The sequence below is a fragment of the Quercus lobata genome, chromosome 8, assembly GCF_001633185.2.
Source record: "Quercus lobata isolate SW786 chromosome 8, ValleyOak3.0 Primary Assembly, whole genome shotgun sequence".
Classification (NCBI taxonomy): Eukaryota; Viridiplantae; Streptophyta; class Magnoliopsida; order Fagales; family Fagaceae; genus Quercus; species Quercus lobata.
The window spans coordinates 18,734,142-18,749,150 of NC_044911.1; the positions used below are offsets into that span (position 1 = coordinate 18,734,142).

General features: G+C 33.7%; 2 protein-coding genes across 3 annotated transcripts; one reads left to right on the plus strand and one right to left on the minus strand.

Annotated features, from left to right (window-relative positions):
• Window positions 1–1,969: 1,969 nt before the first annotated feature.
• LOC115955303 (protein ULTRAPETALA 2-like) lies at window positions 1,970–8,741 on the plus strand. The gene is made up of 4 exons (XM_031073393.1): window positions 1,970–2,169; window positions 5,626–5,853; window positions 6,697–7,006; window positions 8,364–8,741. The coding sequence occupies exons 1-4, from the start codon at window positions 2,160–2,162 to the stop codon at window positions 8,536–8,538; spliced, it is 723 nt and encodes a 240-aa protein (XP_030929253.1). The 5' UTR covers window positions 1,970–2,159; the 3' UTR covers window positions 8,539–8,741.
• Window positions 8,742–10,296: 1,555 nt separating this feature from the next.
• On the minus strand, window positions 10,297–13,689 carry LOC115955976 (lysine-specific histone demethylase 1 homolog 2). 2 transcript variants are annotated; one of them, XM_031074406.1, is made up of 3 exons: window positions 13,582–13,689; window positions 11,573–13,222; window positions 10,297–11,457 (listed from the first exon to the last, which is right to left on the minus strand). In XM_031074406.1, exons 2-3 carry the CDS (start codon window positions 13,104–13,106, stop codon window positions 10,736–10,738), a joined length of 2,256 nt encoding a protein of 751 aa, XP_030930266.1. In that variant the 5' UTR covers window positions 13,107–13,222; window positions 13,582–13,689; the 3' UTR covers window positions 10,297–10,735. The 2 variants fall into 2 exon arrangements, with proteins under 2 accessions (XP_030930266.1, XP_030930264.1); XM_031074404.1 differs by having other exon boundaries at window positions 11,573–13,689.
• Between the last annotated feature and the right edge of the window lie 1,320 nt (window positions 13,690–15,009).

The window sequence follows — 15,009 nt, forward strand, 5'->3', positions numbered from 1 at the left end:
CCTCACAACCTCTCTCAATTTCCTCTTCTCGGTGACTATGGGTCGAAATTTCAGACCTGTTATGCTTTTATGCTTTTTCTGCACTTTTATTATTAGCATTTTGATTCTCTCTTGTCAAAGCACCATTAGCCTTTGTTTTTTATATATTGTGAATTTTGGGCTTGATTCTCCACAAATAAACACTTCTAAAGAACTCAAGGGGAGATTTGGGCTGTTTTCGCATTTTTGGCCCTTGTCTCAAAAACGTCCCCAACACCCTTGAACTATAAGAATGCACAATTGGCCTATTAAACTAAAACCTGTGTAACATTTTACCCCCTCTTGTCAGGGGCGACTCTACATTGCATCTAAGGCCACCCTGAATTGGAAAAAAAATAATTATTATATATAAATTTTAAAATTTTATGATTTTTTTATCCTTAAAAAAAATTTGTGACCACCCTAAATTTTTTTTATACCCAACATAATTAAACTTTGGACAAAATTTGGCAACAAACTTGATTGTAGTCTTGTAAACTAAAGTTACAACTCTATTTAATATATATATATATATATATATATTTATTTATTTATATTTTAATGTGAATTTTGACAAATCCACTATTGGATTACATTTTTTTTTTCTTATATTCTTTATACTTGCAAAATTTCAAGAAGATCAAAGTTCAATAGTTATATTATCAATCAAATATTTAAATTTCAAGTTTTTATAGTCTAAAATTATACCTGAAACATAAGTTTATGGATTAAATATTAAATAACATCCAGGTGGCATGAAATTTGACATGTGTTTTAAGAATATAAAGAACATGCAATTCAATAGTTAGATTTTCAAAATATGTAGTTATGTTAATTTGCTTAGTGAAAGTTGTAGCCTTAGACTATAGCTAAGTTTGTAGTCAAATTTTGGTCTCCTAAACAATATATTAGGTCTTTACAAGTAAAAAGAAAAGGCCCAAGGAAATTTTATTTAAATAAAATTTTGAAAGAGATGTAGCTTGATAATGAAACTGTCATGTTACAATTTCAAAATAAGAAAATTTGTGGAAGAAAATTGTAAGACTTTATGTATTTGTGAGGGTTTTTTTTTTTTGGTCAATATATAAAATTATCTTTTTATTAGATTTTTTTTATAATTTAAGTTTCTTAATAACCATCCTGGAATGAGCCGCCACTGCCTCCCGTCTACTACCAAGTTAAGTTGGACGGAAAACTAAGTAACGCACAACTCACGTGACGCTTACATGGAACTCCTAAAATGACCAAAATTCTCTCCTCTCATTCAATGGGTTTGAAAGAAATTCTAAGAGAGTGTGTAGGATAAGCACTAGAGGTGCAAGATAAAACCCACACCATCATCTTCAAGCAACAAGTTGAACTTGAGACTTGCAAGTATAGCCAATGGTGTTACAAATTTATGAAAATTGGTAAAAGTAGGTGCATAAATTGTGGGCTCTAATTTGAACCCACTAAGAGTTCCATGCTAACTTGGATAGCTAGGCCATAACTTAATTTCATTTATTTTTCATAAATTCCCAAATTTATGGCCTCCCTCTTTTTATGTCAACTAAACAATTGTTTGAATTCCTAAGTTGGCAATGCTAACCATTTTGATTTTTTTTAATTGTTTTCTTTTTCCAGTTATAAATCGGAGTTTTGATCAGAGATATGCGCGCGCATGATAGTGAGAGGTGCACATCATTTTGGATGGAAACTGATAATGACTTTCTTAACATTTGTTCATCATCATGATTTCTTTTTGTGTAAGCAGTTGTTTAACAACTATGAGTCGGCCACGTATATGATTCCCCTACTTATGTAATGTAGTCGAACAATATCACACTTTTGCCTATTAACTTCCTTGTACCATTTGGAGTTCATGCAGAAGAAACTGAATAAATATAGTTGTATCTTGGTTAATTAAGAGAAAATTATTCAAAACTTTGAGGATTTACTTTATATGTAAAAATTTATTGTTAGTCTTATTTAAGAAGATTTTAGTTCTTCTCTACACTCATCTTGAGTATTGTGAGAATCCAATAAGTAGGTCAAGCATCAAGGACGAAGAGAGAAAAGGAATATTGATAGGCTAGGCCACTCCAAGCCTAATCTTAAGATAAATCGAGGATATTCTCAGAAGCAGCCCAGATTTGTCGAATATGGCCCGAAGTAAGTCTCCATTTTATTATTTATTTATTTTTGTTATTGTTGTTGGATTTCATGATCTTTTGCATGCATTTTGATGAAAACAAAGGTATTGAGTTTTTTGTTTTGTTTTATTTATTTGTTTATTTTTATAAATTAAAAAAATTCAATAGTTACAATAGTGAGAGAAAGGAAATTTAAAGTTTTAAACCTTTATTATCCTCATAAAAAAGAACAGATAAATGCTATTAAGTTATAATGCTCTTAGCCAAAGATCAAGTTCATGATTTTGACCTTTGATATTAAAAAAAAAATCACAAACTCTATAACCACTTGAAAAATTACATGCAATGTGAATTTTCCTTATTGAGCTTACAACTATAAAATATGATTCTTTGTGTGTGATAAACTATGAATCTTTTTGTCTTAGACAGTCACTTGATTACCGTAATAAAGATCTTTAAAAAAGAAAAAAAAAAAGAGTACTGAAGATCTTTTTATTTTTTATTTTTCAAATCTCTAGTTATTTGCTATATTTCCATATGTTAACTATAGATCGAGTTAATATTATTAGTTGATCGTTCTTAATTAAACATCTGTAAATTAGAAGAACCCACCTTTTCAATTAATTGATTTAGATTAGATATACTATCCAATTGATTCTATTAAAAAAAAAAAAAAAGATATATGCCAACTTATAAACGAGATTTTTTTTTTTTTGGGAGAAAACATAAATCCGGATCTTACATTCAGGTTTTTTGAATTTCTATTTCAGAATTCAGACACAATATATCTTTACTAGTTGAATGAAATATAACAGGGAAAATTAAAAAGAAAAAAAAAGAAAAGAAGAGGAATAATTATATTTGGTCCAACATATTACATAGGTGTAGACAACGGCATGTGTGTGTGTATATATATATATATATTTAGGAATATAGAATATTAGGATGATCAAATGGTTGCAGCCCACCCAATTTAATTTATATTTTTTGTACCAAAGATTTGCTTTATGCCATAGGGATGGCAAGGATTGGATTTCTAGATCCGATTTGACCCTAATAAGATTGGTTTAAAATTTTTAAATGAGTATGAGTATGGGTACGAGATGGATTATTAGGTTTCAATTTTTTTTTTAATTAGTTTTTATATGTACAAAAAAGTTTCAATTTTTTGTTGTTGTTGATAATTTGCAAATTTTTTTTTTCATTTGCTTTTATATAAAAAGAATGGTTCAATTTGTTCCCCCCTCTATTCTTTACTCAAACAACTTCATAGTTAATTTTCCAGCAAATTGAGTGTGTCAAATATATATATATATATATGTGCTTTTTGTTCAAGCCTAGTGGCTTGTTGGTTTGGTTGAGTCTGTTCCTATTTTTTAATTTAAGTTTATTTTTATAATTATTTATTTTATTAAAGCACGTAGAAGTTGTTTCAACTTGTTTTTGATTAATGTTTTGTTTTAGCAGTGCCCTGTCTCGTTTTGCTTTGCTGAGATTTAGGCTTTACTCTTGTACATTGATTATCTCCTTGTTAATAAAATCTTACTGATACACATATATATAATTTAAAGTTATAACTTAGAGTGTAGTCCAGAATTTGCATTCGTCATGTCATTGCAGGAACTCATAGAAGTGCTAATTATGGTATTGCATTACATTTTTGGACATTCAACAAATATATGGTGGTGGGGTGGTGGTAAGACATATAGTCATGGACATACTTATTGCAAATTGTGATAAAGTAAGGAACTCATAATTTTAAAGAGGGTATTATCATAATATTTGAGTATATAACCAAAATTTCCTTCTTGTTTTATCAGTTTAAACTTTTGGATTAATATATATTATATTAAAGTGGAACAACAATTAAAATTTCAATTAGTTTTAATTGTTGTCTAATTTTGCATCACGTGTCTAATTAATTGATTATTTTTACTTTTGGTATCAAGTAACCTATTTATAATATTTAGTGCGAAAGTTGAGATGATCAATTCATTCATCTTGGTAATATCACCTCATTATCAATAATTTAAATATTTTCATGCGTAAACACATGTTACAAGCTAGTGATAATTTATTTTGGTATCTTAGTAGATGGATCTTTGAGTTGAACTTTGTCTCAACTCTAAATCCTCCCATTTGAAATAAAATATTTTATGTGCAAGGTAGCTCAAATTAAACCCTTAAATTTAATAATTTAAAATTAAACCTTATTGTTTTAGGGAATTTCAAATGAAATCTTTCAGTTTTATAATTACAAATTAAATCAAACACTTTTAAGTTAATTCATTTCCAACCCCGAGCCTTGTTGGCTGTGACAGAGTGTGAAGAGAGGGTTGGAATTGAAACATATTTAAAAGTTTATAGTTTAATATGTAATTTTTGAAATGATAGAATTTTAATTTGAAATTCCTTTATACTATAGGGTTTTTATTTGTAACTAACGAAACTAGATTGTAACTCATGTTTACGTATGAAAATATTTAATAATAGTGATAATGAAGTGGTCTTACTTAGGTGATTGAAGTTGTTATCTTGATTTTTGGGTCGAGTATTATGGATGAATTACTTTAACACCAAAATTAAAAAAAAAAAAAATTTAATGGACACTTAACACAGAGTTAGACTATAATTAAAAACTAATTTGAATTTTGCTTGTACTTTGACTTTAATATATTGTATATGATAATAAGGCTCAATTTAAATAGATTTCTAAATTATAGGGTTTAAAATATAATTTTCCCAAAATGAGGAAGTTAAAAGTCAAAATGGGTGGAAGAGCTAAGAGGAAAATAGGTTGAAGTAGCTATGCAAAGCTTCTAATAGTAGGTAATGTTTGGATTTGAGAAATTAAAATCAATGGATGTGAAGAACGATTGCATGTATTGTTTGTTAAAAGTTAAAAAACACATGATGATATGAGCTTTGGACATTTTGCTCAAATAAAAAGGCTTATGACACCATGTATTTGAAATCACATTTTACACCTAGTCATTTAAAAAATTCACATATTAATACAACGCAAATCCTTTCATAAAATGCATCAATAGAAAATTGTATTATTTCGTACTTTATATTCCTTTATCCATACAAACCAGTAGTGTATCACATTAATTAGATCTGTTTTAAAAATTGTACCATTTATCTTTTCAGATCATGCAATGCAAATAGCACCACTACTCATATTCTCCCATGATTCTCTCAATCATCTTTTCGATATTGACTTTATTAGTGCATACTTGTTTACTGTGTCCTGATGACTGCATTTCAGCTTCTTTATGCATCCGGATTTAATATCCATAGACAAAGTTTCTCAAATAAGGTCTAAGACACATAAAAACATTGTTCCAAAAATTCCCACTACATATCTTTGTGTTACTACAAAAATCTACTCGGTATCCTATGGGGTTTGGTTGATTTTCTTTTATGACAACTCTGGAAACTTTTTTTTTTCCTCTTTTGGTTTGTGTCACAGCAAAGCGTACTGTAAGGAGGTTTGTGGCTAGGGATGAAGGGGGAGGTGTGATCAGGTTCACTGAGGAAGAGTTGAACAATATCAGTGAGCTTGAGAGAGGGCCAAACTATATTGAGGTCACATGTGGGTGCACAAACAAGAAGTATGGTGATTATATCGGCAAGCTTAGGATTAGTTGCTTTGGCCATTTTAAGATCACCTGCACCTGCAGTGAGAAATGCAAGCAAGGCAAGTCTCATTCTTTAATTTTTTCATTTTTCCTGAATGGTTCTGGCCAATAGGTAAAATTTGTTTCTGAAATGGAGCTCTGTATCTGAATATGTATTAATGCAATACTATTACTAATATTCTGCAGTATATTTAATATATTAGTTAATTTGGTAGATTATTTCTTTCTAGTGAAACCAACTTTAGGTGAAGCAGTTTCTCAAAAAAAAAAAAAAAAAAACTTTAGGTGAAGCTCTTTAGTGATAATATTCCAATCATAAATTGTGTACTTACAAATTGATTATGGCATATAACATGAGATGGATGTAAAGCATTAAAGATATAAAAACTACACATTGAAGTCACATTAAAGTTTGAGAAGCTTAGAGCTTCACAAGAACTAAAATGTAGGATATTTTTATGCTGTTTAAGAAGTTCCTACAGTTTTCTTCATCTTTCTACAATAAAGTTATCATAATTAAGCTTTGTTTCTTTCATTTATATTTAGTATTTACACTAAACCAAAGTCATATTTTGTTCTATTATTCCTTTCCCTTTCTAGAGTTCAACACTTTAATGCAGAAGACACTATAATACCTTATAGACTGCCAATAAGGAATGCATTATCTTGTTGATTTCAAACTCACTTTTATATAACTAAGGAACTTGATATTATCTAATTCTTAAGTGGAGGGGGGGAATAAAATATCCATCTAACTCTAATTGTTAAGACTGTTAGAGGAATTTAAGGTCTTAAAATTTGAAGTTAAACTTTAAGAGGACATGAGCACAATCCATCATGGATGTGGGATTGCAGGTTTTTATCTTGTACATACTGAATATTAGTGCTATTGTGATGAACAGTGAATTTGACTCCCTATGCTTTCGAGAAACACAGCGGAAGGGAAGGGGCTAGGAATTGGAAGAAACACATTTGGGTTATCATTAATGATAAGAAGGTTGCTATCTCAAAGACTGTTCTGATATCATACTACAAACATTCAACAAATATGGTCCTTAGCCGCCCCAAACAATTTCATCGCGATGAGTTCATTAGTTGTTCAGATTGTAAGAAGCTGCGCAGGTTTCTACTCCGTGATCAAGTGGGTTGCCGAACATATCATGATGCGTTGGCTAACAAAAACTGGAAATGTACTGACTGGCCTTATGATAAGTAAGTTTCTTTTACTTGATTTAATCTGAGTTCTTCAGAAAAATATGATTAAATACTGCAATTTCTGATGAAAAAAGCTTAAGAATATATATAAAATCTACCCTGCTGGGAAACTGATCTTGTAGCTCAGGTCTCCTTGCATCAATGGCAACCATATTTCATAGTTGGTGCCTCATTAAGCATGGATTCTTCAATAGTTTTCTGTCCAAACTAGCTTTTTTCAATCTAAATAGGAATGTTAATGCATGGTCCATATAGAATATGAACCAATAATTCTAATCTGATTACATTTGTAGATCTGGATCCTCGATATAATTTGATATCAAATAGGGATGTTATAAATAGATAAATCTACCATTTTCTTTCAACTGAACATTTTGAGGCGACTACTAATTTATCATGTAATTTTAGTAGAAGATGAAAATTTTGACAATCATTGATAAGGTTCAAGAAATACAAGTCTTGTATTCCCTACAGAGACTTTGAACAAAGAACTTATGAAAATGTCAGATACATTGTGGCAAGAATATATACATCAATCAGGTTTTTGTTTGAGTTGGGGCATTCCATTCTAAGATGCATATATGTTTGTGTTTCATTAATGCAAAGCTGTTGTCTGTCGAGTTCATCAAAGCCTTTAGATAATACTTCCTTTCCCCCTTACTTCAGGGTGGCCGGATTCAATACTAGCCTTGATTCCCCCTATTACTCTTTCTTTCTGTTGATTGGAACGAAACTAGTTAATGAACTTCTCAAATATTATGTCATGTTTACCTAGCCAGTTAAACTAGCGGCAACAGCAGAAGCAAATTAAAGAATAAAAATTCTCTGTCTCATTTTGAGAGTTCCACTTTATGTTCCACCAATCGAAATTTATTTATTTTTCCTTATAAAATAATTAAAATGAAAAATGAAAAAAAAATAAAAAAAAAAGATTGGATAGATAGCAAGTTATGACTGATGAAACATAAAGTGAAACATTAAAAATGGAACAGAGGATTTTTATCCCAAATTAAGAGTTGTTCTTTTAGTTATTCTTTAGGCAGGCTATGACACTAAATCTTATTAATGAATATAGGTGGTAATTGACTTGTCCTTATGATAATTGTCTGACAGTTACAACAAAATATCAAGACAATGTTTGAACGGAAATCTAATGCATCAAAGAGCTATTCTTTCTCAAACAAAACTTTTGTTAAAATAGACATAAACAGAGTGTTCAAATTATTTGGACCTGATTGAAATAAGCACATCCCTTGATGAAAAACATGGACTAAATATAAAGCAAATATATCCTGCTACACTTAAATGTGCCTATTTTCTGTTAACAAATGTGTTTTCTTGATTCTTGTTTCAGAATATCCTGTGATGATGAAGAAGAGCGTGAGTGTCGCAAAATCTGCAAGGGCTGTCCTCGTTCTTCAACATGCAGGGGCTGCACTTCTTGTGTGTGTTTTGGGTGCACCAGGTGCCGCTTTTGGGACTGTGACTGCCGCACTTGTGTTGACTTCATGGAGCATGGAGAACCTTAGGCCTAGTCCCCAGAATCATATCCTTTCCTGCCTTTACTTATTTGATCAAGAATAAAGAAAGTTTGAGACCTCAAAACTTTCTGTTTGAATGGCTGTTGTAAGACTGCCAACTTTTCGTTTGCTTTTCTTTTCTTTCTTAGCAGCTACCTAGAATAAGGTCTGCCCTTCATGGTGGATGTGTTATCATTTTATCCTTCTGGACCCATTTGAAGTTTTCAATAGAACTTAATATTTCCAATCCCATTGTTGAGTTGAATCATATAATCCTTCAATTATGTTTTTGTTTGAAAGATAAAATAGTAATTTGCTTCAGCTTTGCAAACCAAATTGGGGTTTATGTGACCAAAATAATTTGGAATTATTTAAAAATATTCTCTAAAAATATTTCTTGACTAAACTGAGAACCAAAAAACACTCAAGCACACACTTTTTCAGGTTTGTTTTTGTTTTTTTTTTTTTTTTTTTTTTTTTTTTTTTACATGAAAAGCTTTTTTTTTTTTTTTTTTGGTAAAAAAAAAAAAAAAAAAAATTCCAATCAGCCCAAAGGGCCCATAAATGCCACATCTAAGATCCCAAAATCCTTTTAATATGAGAAAGGTAGTATATATTTTTAAGAACAGTCTTCCTTTAAACATATTACCTGTGTAGTTTTTAAATAGTTCTGAATCAGTGAATCCTTTTTCTCTGAATTTCAATTTTGAACAGTATCTTTGACAAAAAAATTTTGAATTTTATCTTCATCGCCTATATAGATGTGCAAGGGTTGAACTTCAACATGATAGAATTTGACAACGATCCCATTGTCACCAATTAGCTATATCTGATTATTGTACTACCCACAAACACCGCACAACCTAAAAAAATAAAATCTAGAATCAAAAAATTGTATTGCTTTACGTGCTTGACAGGAGTTGACCGGTTCGAATAGTGGCATTTCAACGAATGTGTTATGCACATGAAAATAGCATCATTAAGGCCCATAATACATGTGGTATTACTCATTATCGTCACATGACTAGGGTCTATGAATCCATGCCAAAGACCTTTTTTTATTTTTTTTTATTCAGCCAAAAAAAAAAAAAAAAAAAAAAAAAAAAACACTGGAAAACAGAAACCTTTGAAAGGTTACCTAAGAACCAATGACTTAGATGCATTCCAAGTTTCATGGACCAAAGTTATATTCCAACAAGAAATGATCTTTGGTGAACTTAAGGCCACCTATTAACACGTTCCTACAAGACGTGGTTGAAAAGCCCCCAGAGTACCATCAAAATTATGAAAATAGCACCTAATGATAAACTAGACTAGTTCTCCAAGAGAACCTAATGATATTACCCAATTCTCTTTGAGCTCACATCCCCACCCAAAATTATTGTAAGTGAAAAAAAAGGGAAGATAGAAGAAGAAGAAGAAGAAGATAAAAAATCATCAAATTTTTAGACCTACTAAACAAGAAAAAATGCCAAGCCATGTCAAACTAAAATATAAGATCTAGTTCATTCCTCGCTATTCAAAAAGGAGGGGATTGAGAATGTGAGAAAAAGAAAATAAACAATCATCAAATGTTTAGACGTAAGTGTTGCACTGCCTCTAAACATCATGAGGATGTGAGAAAATATATTGTATCTTATCTTATGTTTGGATAGAGAAAGACGAGGGAAGAGCAGAGGAAAAGAAAATGGAAGATACCATTAATGCTGAAAGGAACATGTTCAAAATCCAAAAATAAGAAAGGGAAGGAAAAAGAGAGGAAAAAGGAAAAACAAAAAGCCATGTGTGTATAGACCTAATGCATTAGCAGGCCAAAGGGGCTCCAACATACAAAATTTGGCATCTGCTATTCACATAGAGATCAGACTTCATCTGCAATTAAGAAAAGCTACTCCTACAGTCTCAACCTACTGAAAATTTCACAGCTACATGATTGATGGCTCTCTGGTTAGTTATCAAGTTGATCACTGTCAGACTTAAAAAATGTTCTACACAAAAAGGAGGGGATTCTCTAGTCAAACACCAAGAATTTGGTCTCTCTTGAAGTCAATGCATGAACAACTTGATCAGATTATATACAGATGCGTGCACCTGGCAAGCAGAAGGCATGCACGTCCCTTTTATGAAACAAGTGCATACATCAAGAGACTTTATGCCAGCATGCAGAACACCTGAGTTTAATGCATTGAAACTAATATCATCTCCTCTACACAATGTGTTGTGGTCCAGCAGACATGCGATTCCTGCCCCGGCCTCTTCTTGCACTTGCAATGCTAGCTGTCAAGGAACTACCAACATTTGCTAAGGCACCAAGGCCCATCAGTTTTAGTCCAAGATTTTTCGTTAAATATGACAACCTACTTTCATCCCCTTCAGTCACCAGTTGCAGCTCCTGTGCCTGCTCACGAGATATTACTGTATAAAGCTGCAATGGTAGGTTTGAGGAATGAAGGCAGTTGTTTGCTGATTCCTCTGTATAACTGTTTTCCCCACTCCCCAAAGTGATTCTCATGAGCCCCATTGATTTTGGGTCTTCTGTTGAAGGATCAAATATAAAGGAAAAGTTCCCTAACACTAGATCAGGCTTCTTGAAGAGATCTAACAGCAAATCATTGCTAGGTCCAACATTCCTCTGTGTGAGTTTCCTCAGATTATTTTGGCGGCCCCTGGTGGCTCGATAAATGCGTGAAGCTTCTCTTAAGCCACTCAAGAAGGCACCATGCATGCTGGCTGGATATTGCCTATTTGTGGCCTCACCAGCAAAGAACAGCTGATTACCCAAGCTTTCTGCAAGTATATCATAATCACTTCCAGATGACTGTACTCTAACATGAGAGTATGAACCATAGGAAAGGGGATCACTGCCCCACCTTGTACATATTGTTTGTATTGGATTAGGTACATCAATACCTTTAGGACTAAATATACCTGTATAGAGAAATGTGATATATTAAGAAGAAGCTAGACTCAATCAAGCTTTGGAAAGGAAGACAGTGAAAAACAAGAAATCTTACAATTTTTGTCAATTTAAGAAAAATCATACCTCTTAGGATTCTTAGAACACGATGGAGCAAAATGGATGGATCTGTGGACTCAAATATTTGTGCAGCTTCTCCAGCCACCAGTGCAACAAGTACTGGACCCCCAGAAACAGTATGATAACTGTAAAACAAAAAAAACTCTCCACGTGTATCACTGTGTTCACTTAGACATCCAAATGTGTCTAGGTCTTCTCCCCAGAAAACATGTGGAAATACCATTGCAACTTTATTCAGCAGCCCAAATCCCAACCTCTCAATGGCTGCCAGCTTTCTTTGTGGTAATTCTGGTTCAAATCTGATAGTTCTTTTCTTTAGAACTCCAAGAGGTACAGTGCACAAGACCATATCTGCCTGAAACTTTTGGTCCCCAGCTATCACCTCAATGCCTTCATTTCCATATCTAATGGTATTGACAGTCTTTCCATAGAGTATAGGAACTCCTTCACATAATGCTTTTATCAATCTCCAATTACCTCCAGCAAGAAAGCAGTGGTCCCCACCCATTTCGTAAGGATCATCCTGATCCCAATAGGCAGCTGACAGTTCTGAAAGACATCCAGCATTAGCATATTCCAAATTTGCAAGATGCCAATCAAGAAGTTGCCTCTCCTCCGTACTTTTAGCCACAGCATACAATTGCCTAAGTGTTTCCAAAACTGAACCCAGGGAAATATCATTTGCAAATCCACCCATAATTTGTCTCAGTTCAGTAACTTTATCAAGCAACTTATTAAAAATGATTTCAACATTGGAATCAATTACCTTATCAACAGGGGCTCCATCAGGCTTGAACAAAGGGCAGTTATCTCTGACCTTATGAAGTGGTATAGAAAGTTGCCTGGCCAAAACTCCTAGTGGATTAGCATGGATACCAGTAATAACACTACCACCAAGGTCCACAGCAGCAAATTTACCACCCTGATCCATCTTTTGAGTATAAACTCTTCCACCAGAACGATTTCTACCTTCTAGAACAATCACTTTGAACCCAAATGACAACAGCTGCCTTGCTGCTGCTAACCCAGCAAGTCCTGCACCAACAATTATCACAGACCCTTCTGTTGCCTCCCCTGGCATATGAGAGATAAATGTAGGAGAAACCCCAAAATTGATATACCCATTAAACAAAAGAAAATCATAAGCTGAACATATCAAATGTTCATACTCACTACTCACAGTTTCTTTAACATGTCCTTTCGAAAGCCACACCCGCACATTATCCCTCCACCTTGCTAGTATATGATTCCTCACAACAATATAATCATTCTGCTCCCTCCCACCCAATTCACTCACCACCCTAGCTTGAATCTCCTCCTCAAGCAGTGCATCAATTGGGAACCCAAGAGACAGCGCAATCATTGCTTCAGTTTCCGTCTCTTTCTCCAAATCTGCCTTCGTTCTATTCCTCTTCTTGAAAGCACCACCCAAATGCTTCTCAATGAGTTCATCCATCAAATTCTCATCATAATTCCGCATTCCCGCTTTCTTTCTCAATGATCGCTTTGAAACCACACTACCTGAATCTGGGGTATCCATTATCCTGCCCAGATTCACTAACCAACCTACTTTCTAACCCAATTCAAAAAGTTGACCTTACAAACCCAACAGGAACACAGCCGCACATTTCTCTTCAATACTGCCCATATATCATCCTAAGCCAAAAATTATCAAATGGGTATTCCATTTTCAGACATTTCACCAAAAAACCCATATCCTAGAATTTACCTACTTTGCAAAAACATACAAACTAAAGAGCAAATTGAAAGAGAGTAAGTATTTTCTTCAAAAACCCACTTTTGTATTTAACCAAAGCAATGAGTCAAACCCAACAAAATCCAAGTTATTGTCACTCACACTGAGAATTCAAACTACGGCCACGCAAAATGTCAAACACATTACTTGCATTAAATTTTCGAGTTTCAGTCCCAAAATTTGGGTAAAGAATTGAGTCTAAAATTGACTACAAGTTCATGCAAAAGGTTCTGGAAGACATTAGAGAAGTGTGACTCACCTTGTTGGTCCGAATTGACTCGCGGATTGGGAGTTTCTGTGAACCAATTGAGAGCGTGAGTTAGGGTTTTCTTATGCTGCGAGTTAACTCGGTGAATTGGAAATTGGATTGGAGGGAAGGGTAAGTGGGCTTCAGCCCATAGTACTTAAATATTTAAAGGGCTATAATAGTGGCCCCAAAATAATGGGCCATGAAAAGGCCATTAGAATCTCTTCACACAAGGGTTGGAGTTTTTGTTTTTGGGTTCTTTGGTCCACTACAGACCCATTGGGCCTATTGGCCTATTCCAATCTAGGTGTAGGTGAGATTTAATCCCAAATCTTTTCATTTAACAATCAAATTTAAAAAAAACTTTATTAATTGAGCTAAATAATTTCACAATTTTTTTTAAAAAAAAAAAAAATTTGAAACTTACTAGCACTGTGCAGGTTGTATTAGGCTGGTTGAGGGAAAATATGTTAAGTTTTTAACCAATCTACCTTTGGTGGGTTGTAAAATGTTCAAACTGATGTCAACTAAAAAATCTCCAAAAATGACTGGTTGATTGAAAATTTGGACAGTTTTAACTTGGTGAATTGGGAGGGTCAGTTTTAATTATGTGAGTATCAATATTATGTGAGGGGAAGGAGTATTGCATTTGGAGTATTAAATAAGGAAAAAGTTTACGGATGCCCTAAGGGCTTTAGTTTAGGAATTTTTTTTCGAATATATTATGAGAAAAACATAAAGAAATTTTTTTATGGTTTTTTATGTTTCTCATGAGAGTTGTACAGCATAGGGATCTCCAGGCCCACTTAGGCCCTGAACTTCAACCCAATAGTATGGCCCATGACCCCAATCCCTTTGACTGGCTCTGGGCCCTAAGCCCCCTAGGGCCATAGGCCCAGGCCTCATGCCAGCCTAGAGCCCATTGGGTGAATACTCTTAATCTGTACGCATCATGCTCCATCATCGGGACCTTGCCCAGTCAACCCTATCCCGAACAAGACAGTGACTGTTTGGGTACTGCCTCCCGGATGCCCAGCAGTACCCTGGAGAGTATCGCCACCGAGCGGCTTTTCTGAGGAAGGAAGCAGTTCTAATGCCACTCTTCCCACTCCCACCTAAACACCCATTTAAAGGCAATGGAATTGGACCTCCAAACCTACTAATAACCTAAAGTAATCATAACCCTTCCACTAATTTTGAGCTATAAATAAGAGATGAGAACGAGGAGTGGGGGGTTGGCAATTCTGGGAAGAGTACTGGGAAAAGAGAGCAAACACTTAGAGAAAGCAAAGGAGTGATTCTGTGAAGAAGAGAGAAATGCTTGAGGAAATAGAAGTATATTTGGGTTTGTCGAGTAAAGGACCACCCACAGTAGGAAACCCAAAAGCCCACAAAACAAAAGATTGTGAGCCCAAGTAGAGTTTAGGCCCAGTAGCCATA

Bases quoted from the DNA above. Each gene is read 5' to 3' on its own strand.
- LOC115955303 (XM_031073393.1), top strand. The intron at 5,854-6,696 runs GCAAGTCTCATT...TGTGATGAACAG, and splicing joins CAGTGAGAAATGCAAGCAAG to TGAATTTGACTCCCTATGCT. The intron at 7,007-8,363 runs GTAAGTTTCTTT...TTCTTGTTTCAG, and splicing joins ACTGACTGGCCTTATGATAA to AATATCCTGTGATGATGAAG.
- LOC115955976 (XM_031074406.1), bottom strand. From the start codon at position 13,106: ATGGATACCCCAGATTCAGGTAGTGTGGTTTCAAAGCGATCATTGAGA. The intron at 11,458-11,572 runs GTATGATTTTTC...TTCTCTATACAG, and splicing joins TGTTCTAAGAATCCTAAGAG to GTATATTTAGTCCTAAAGGT.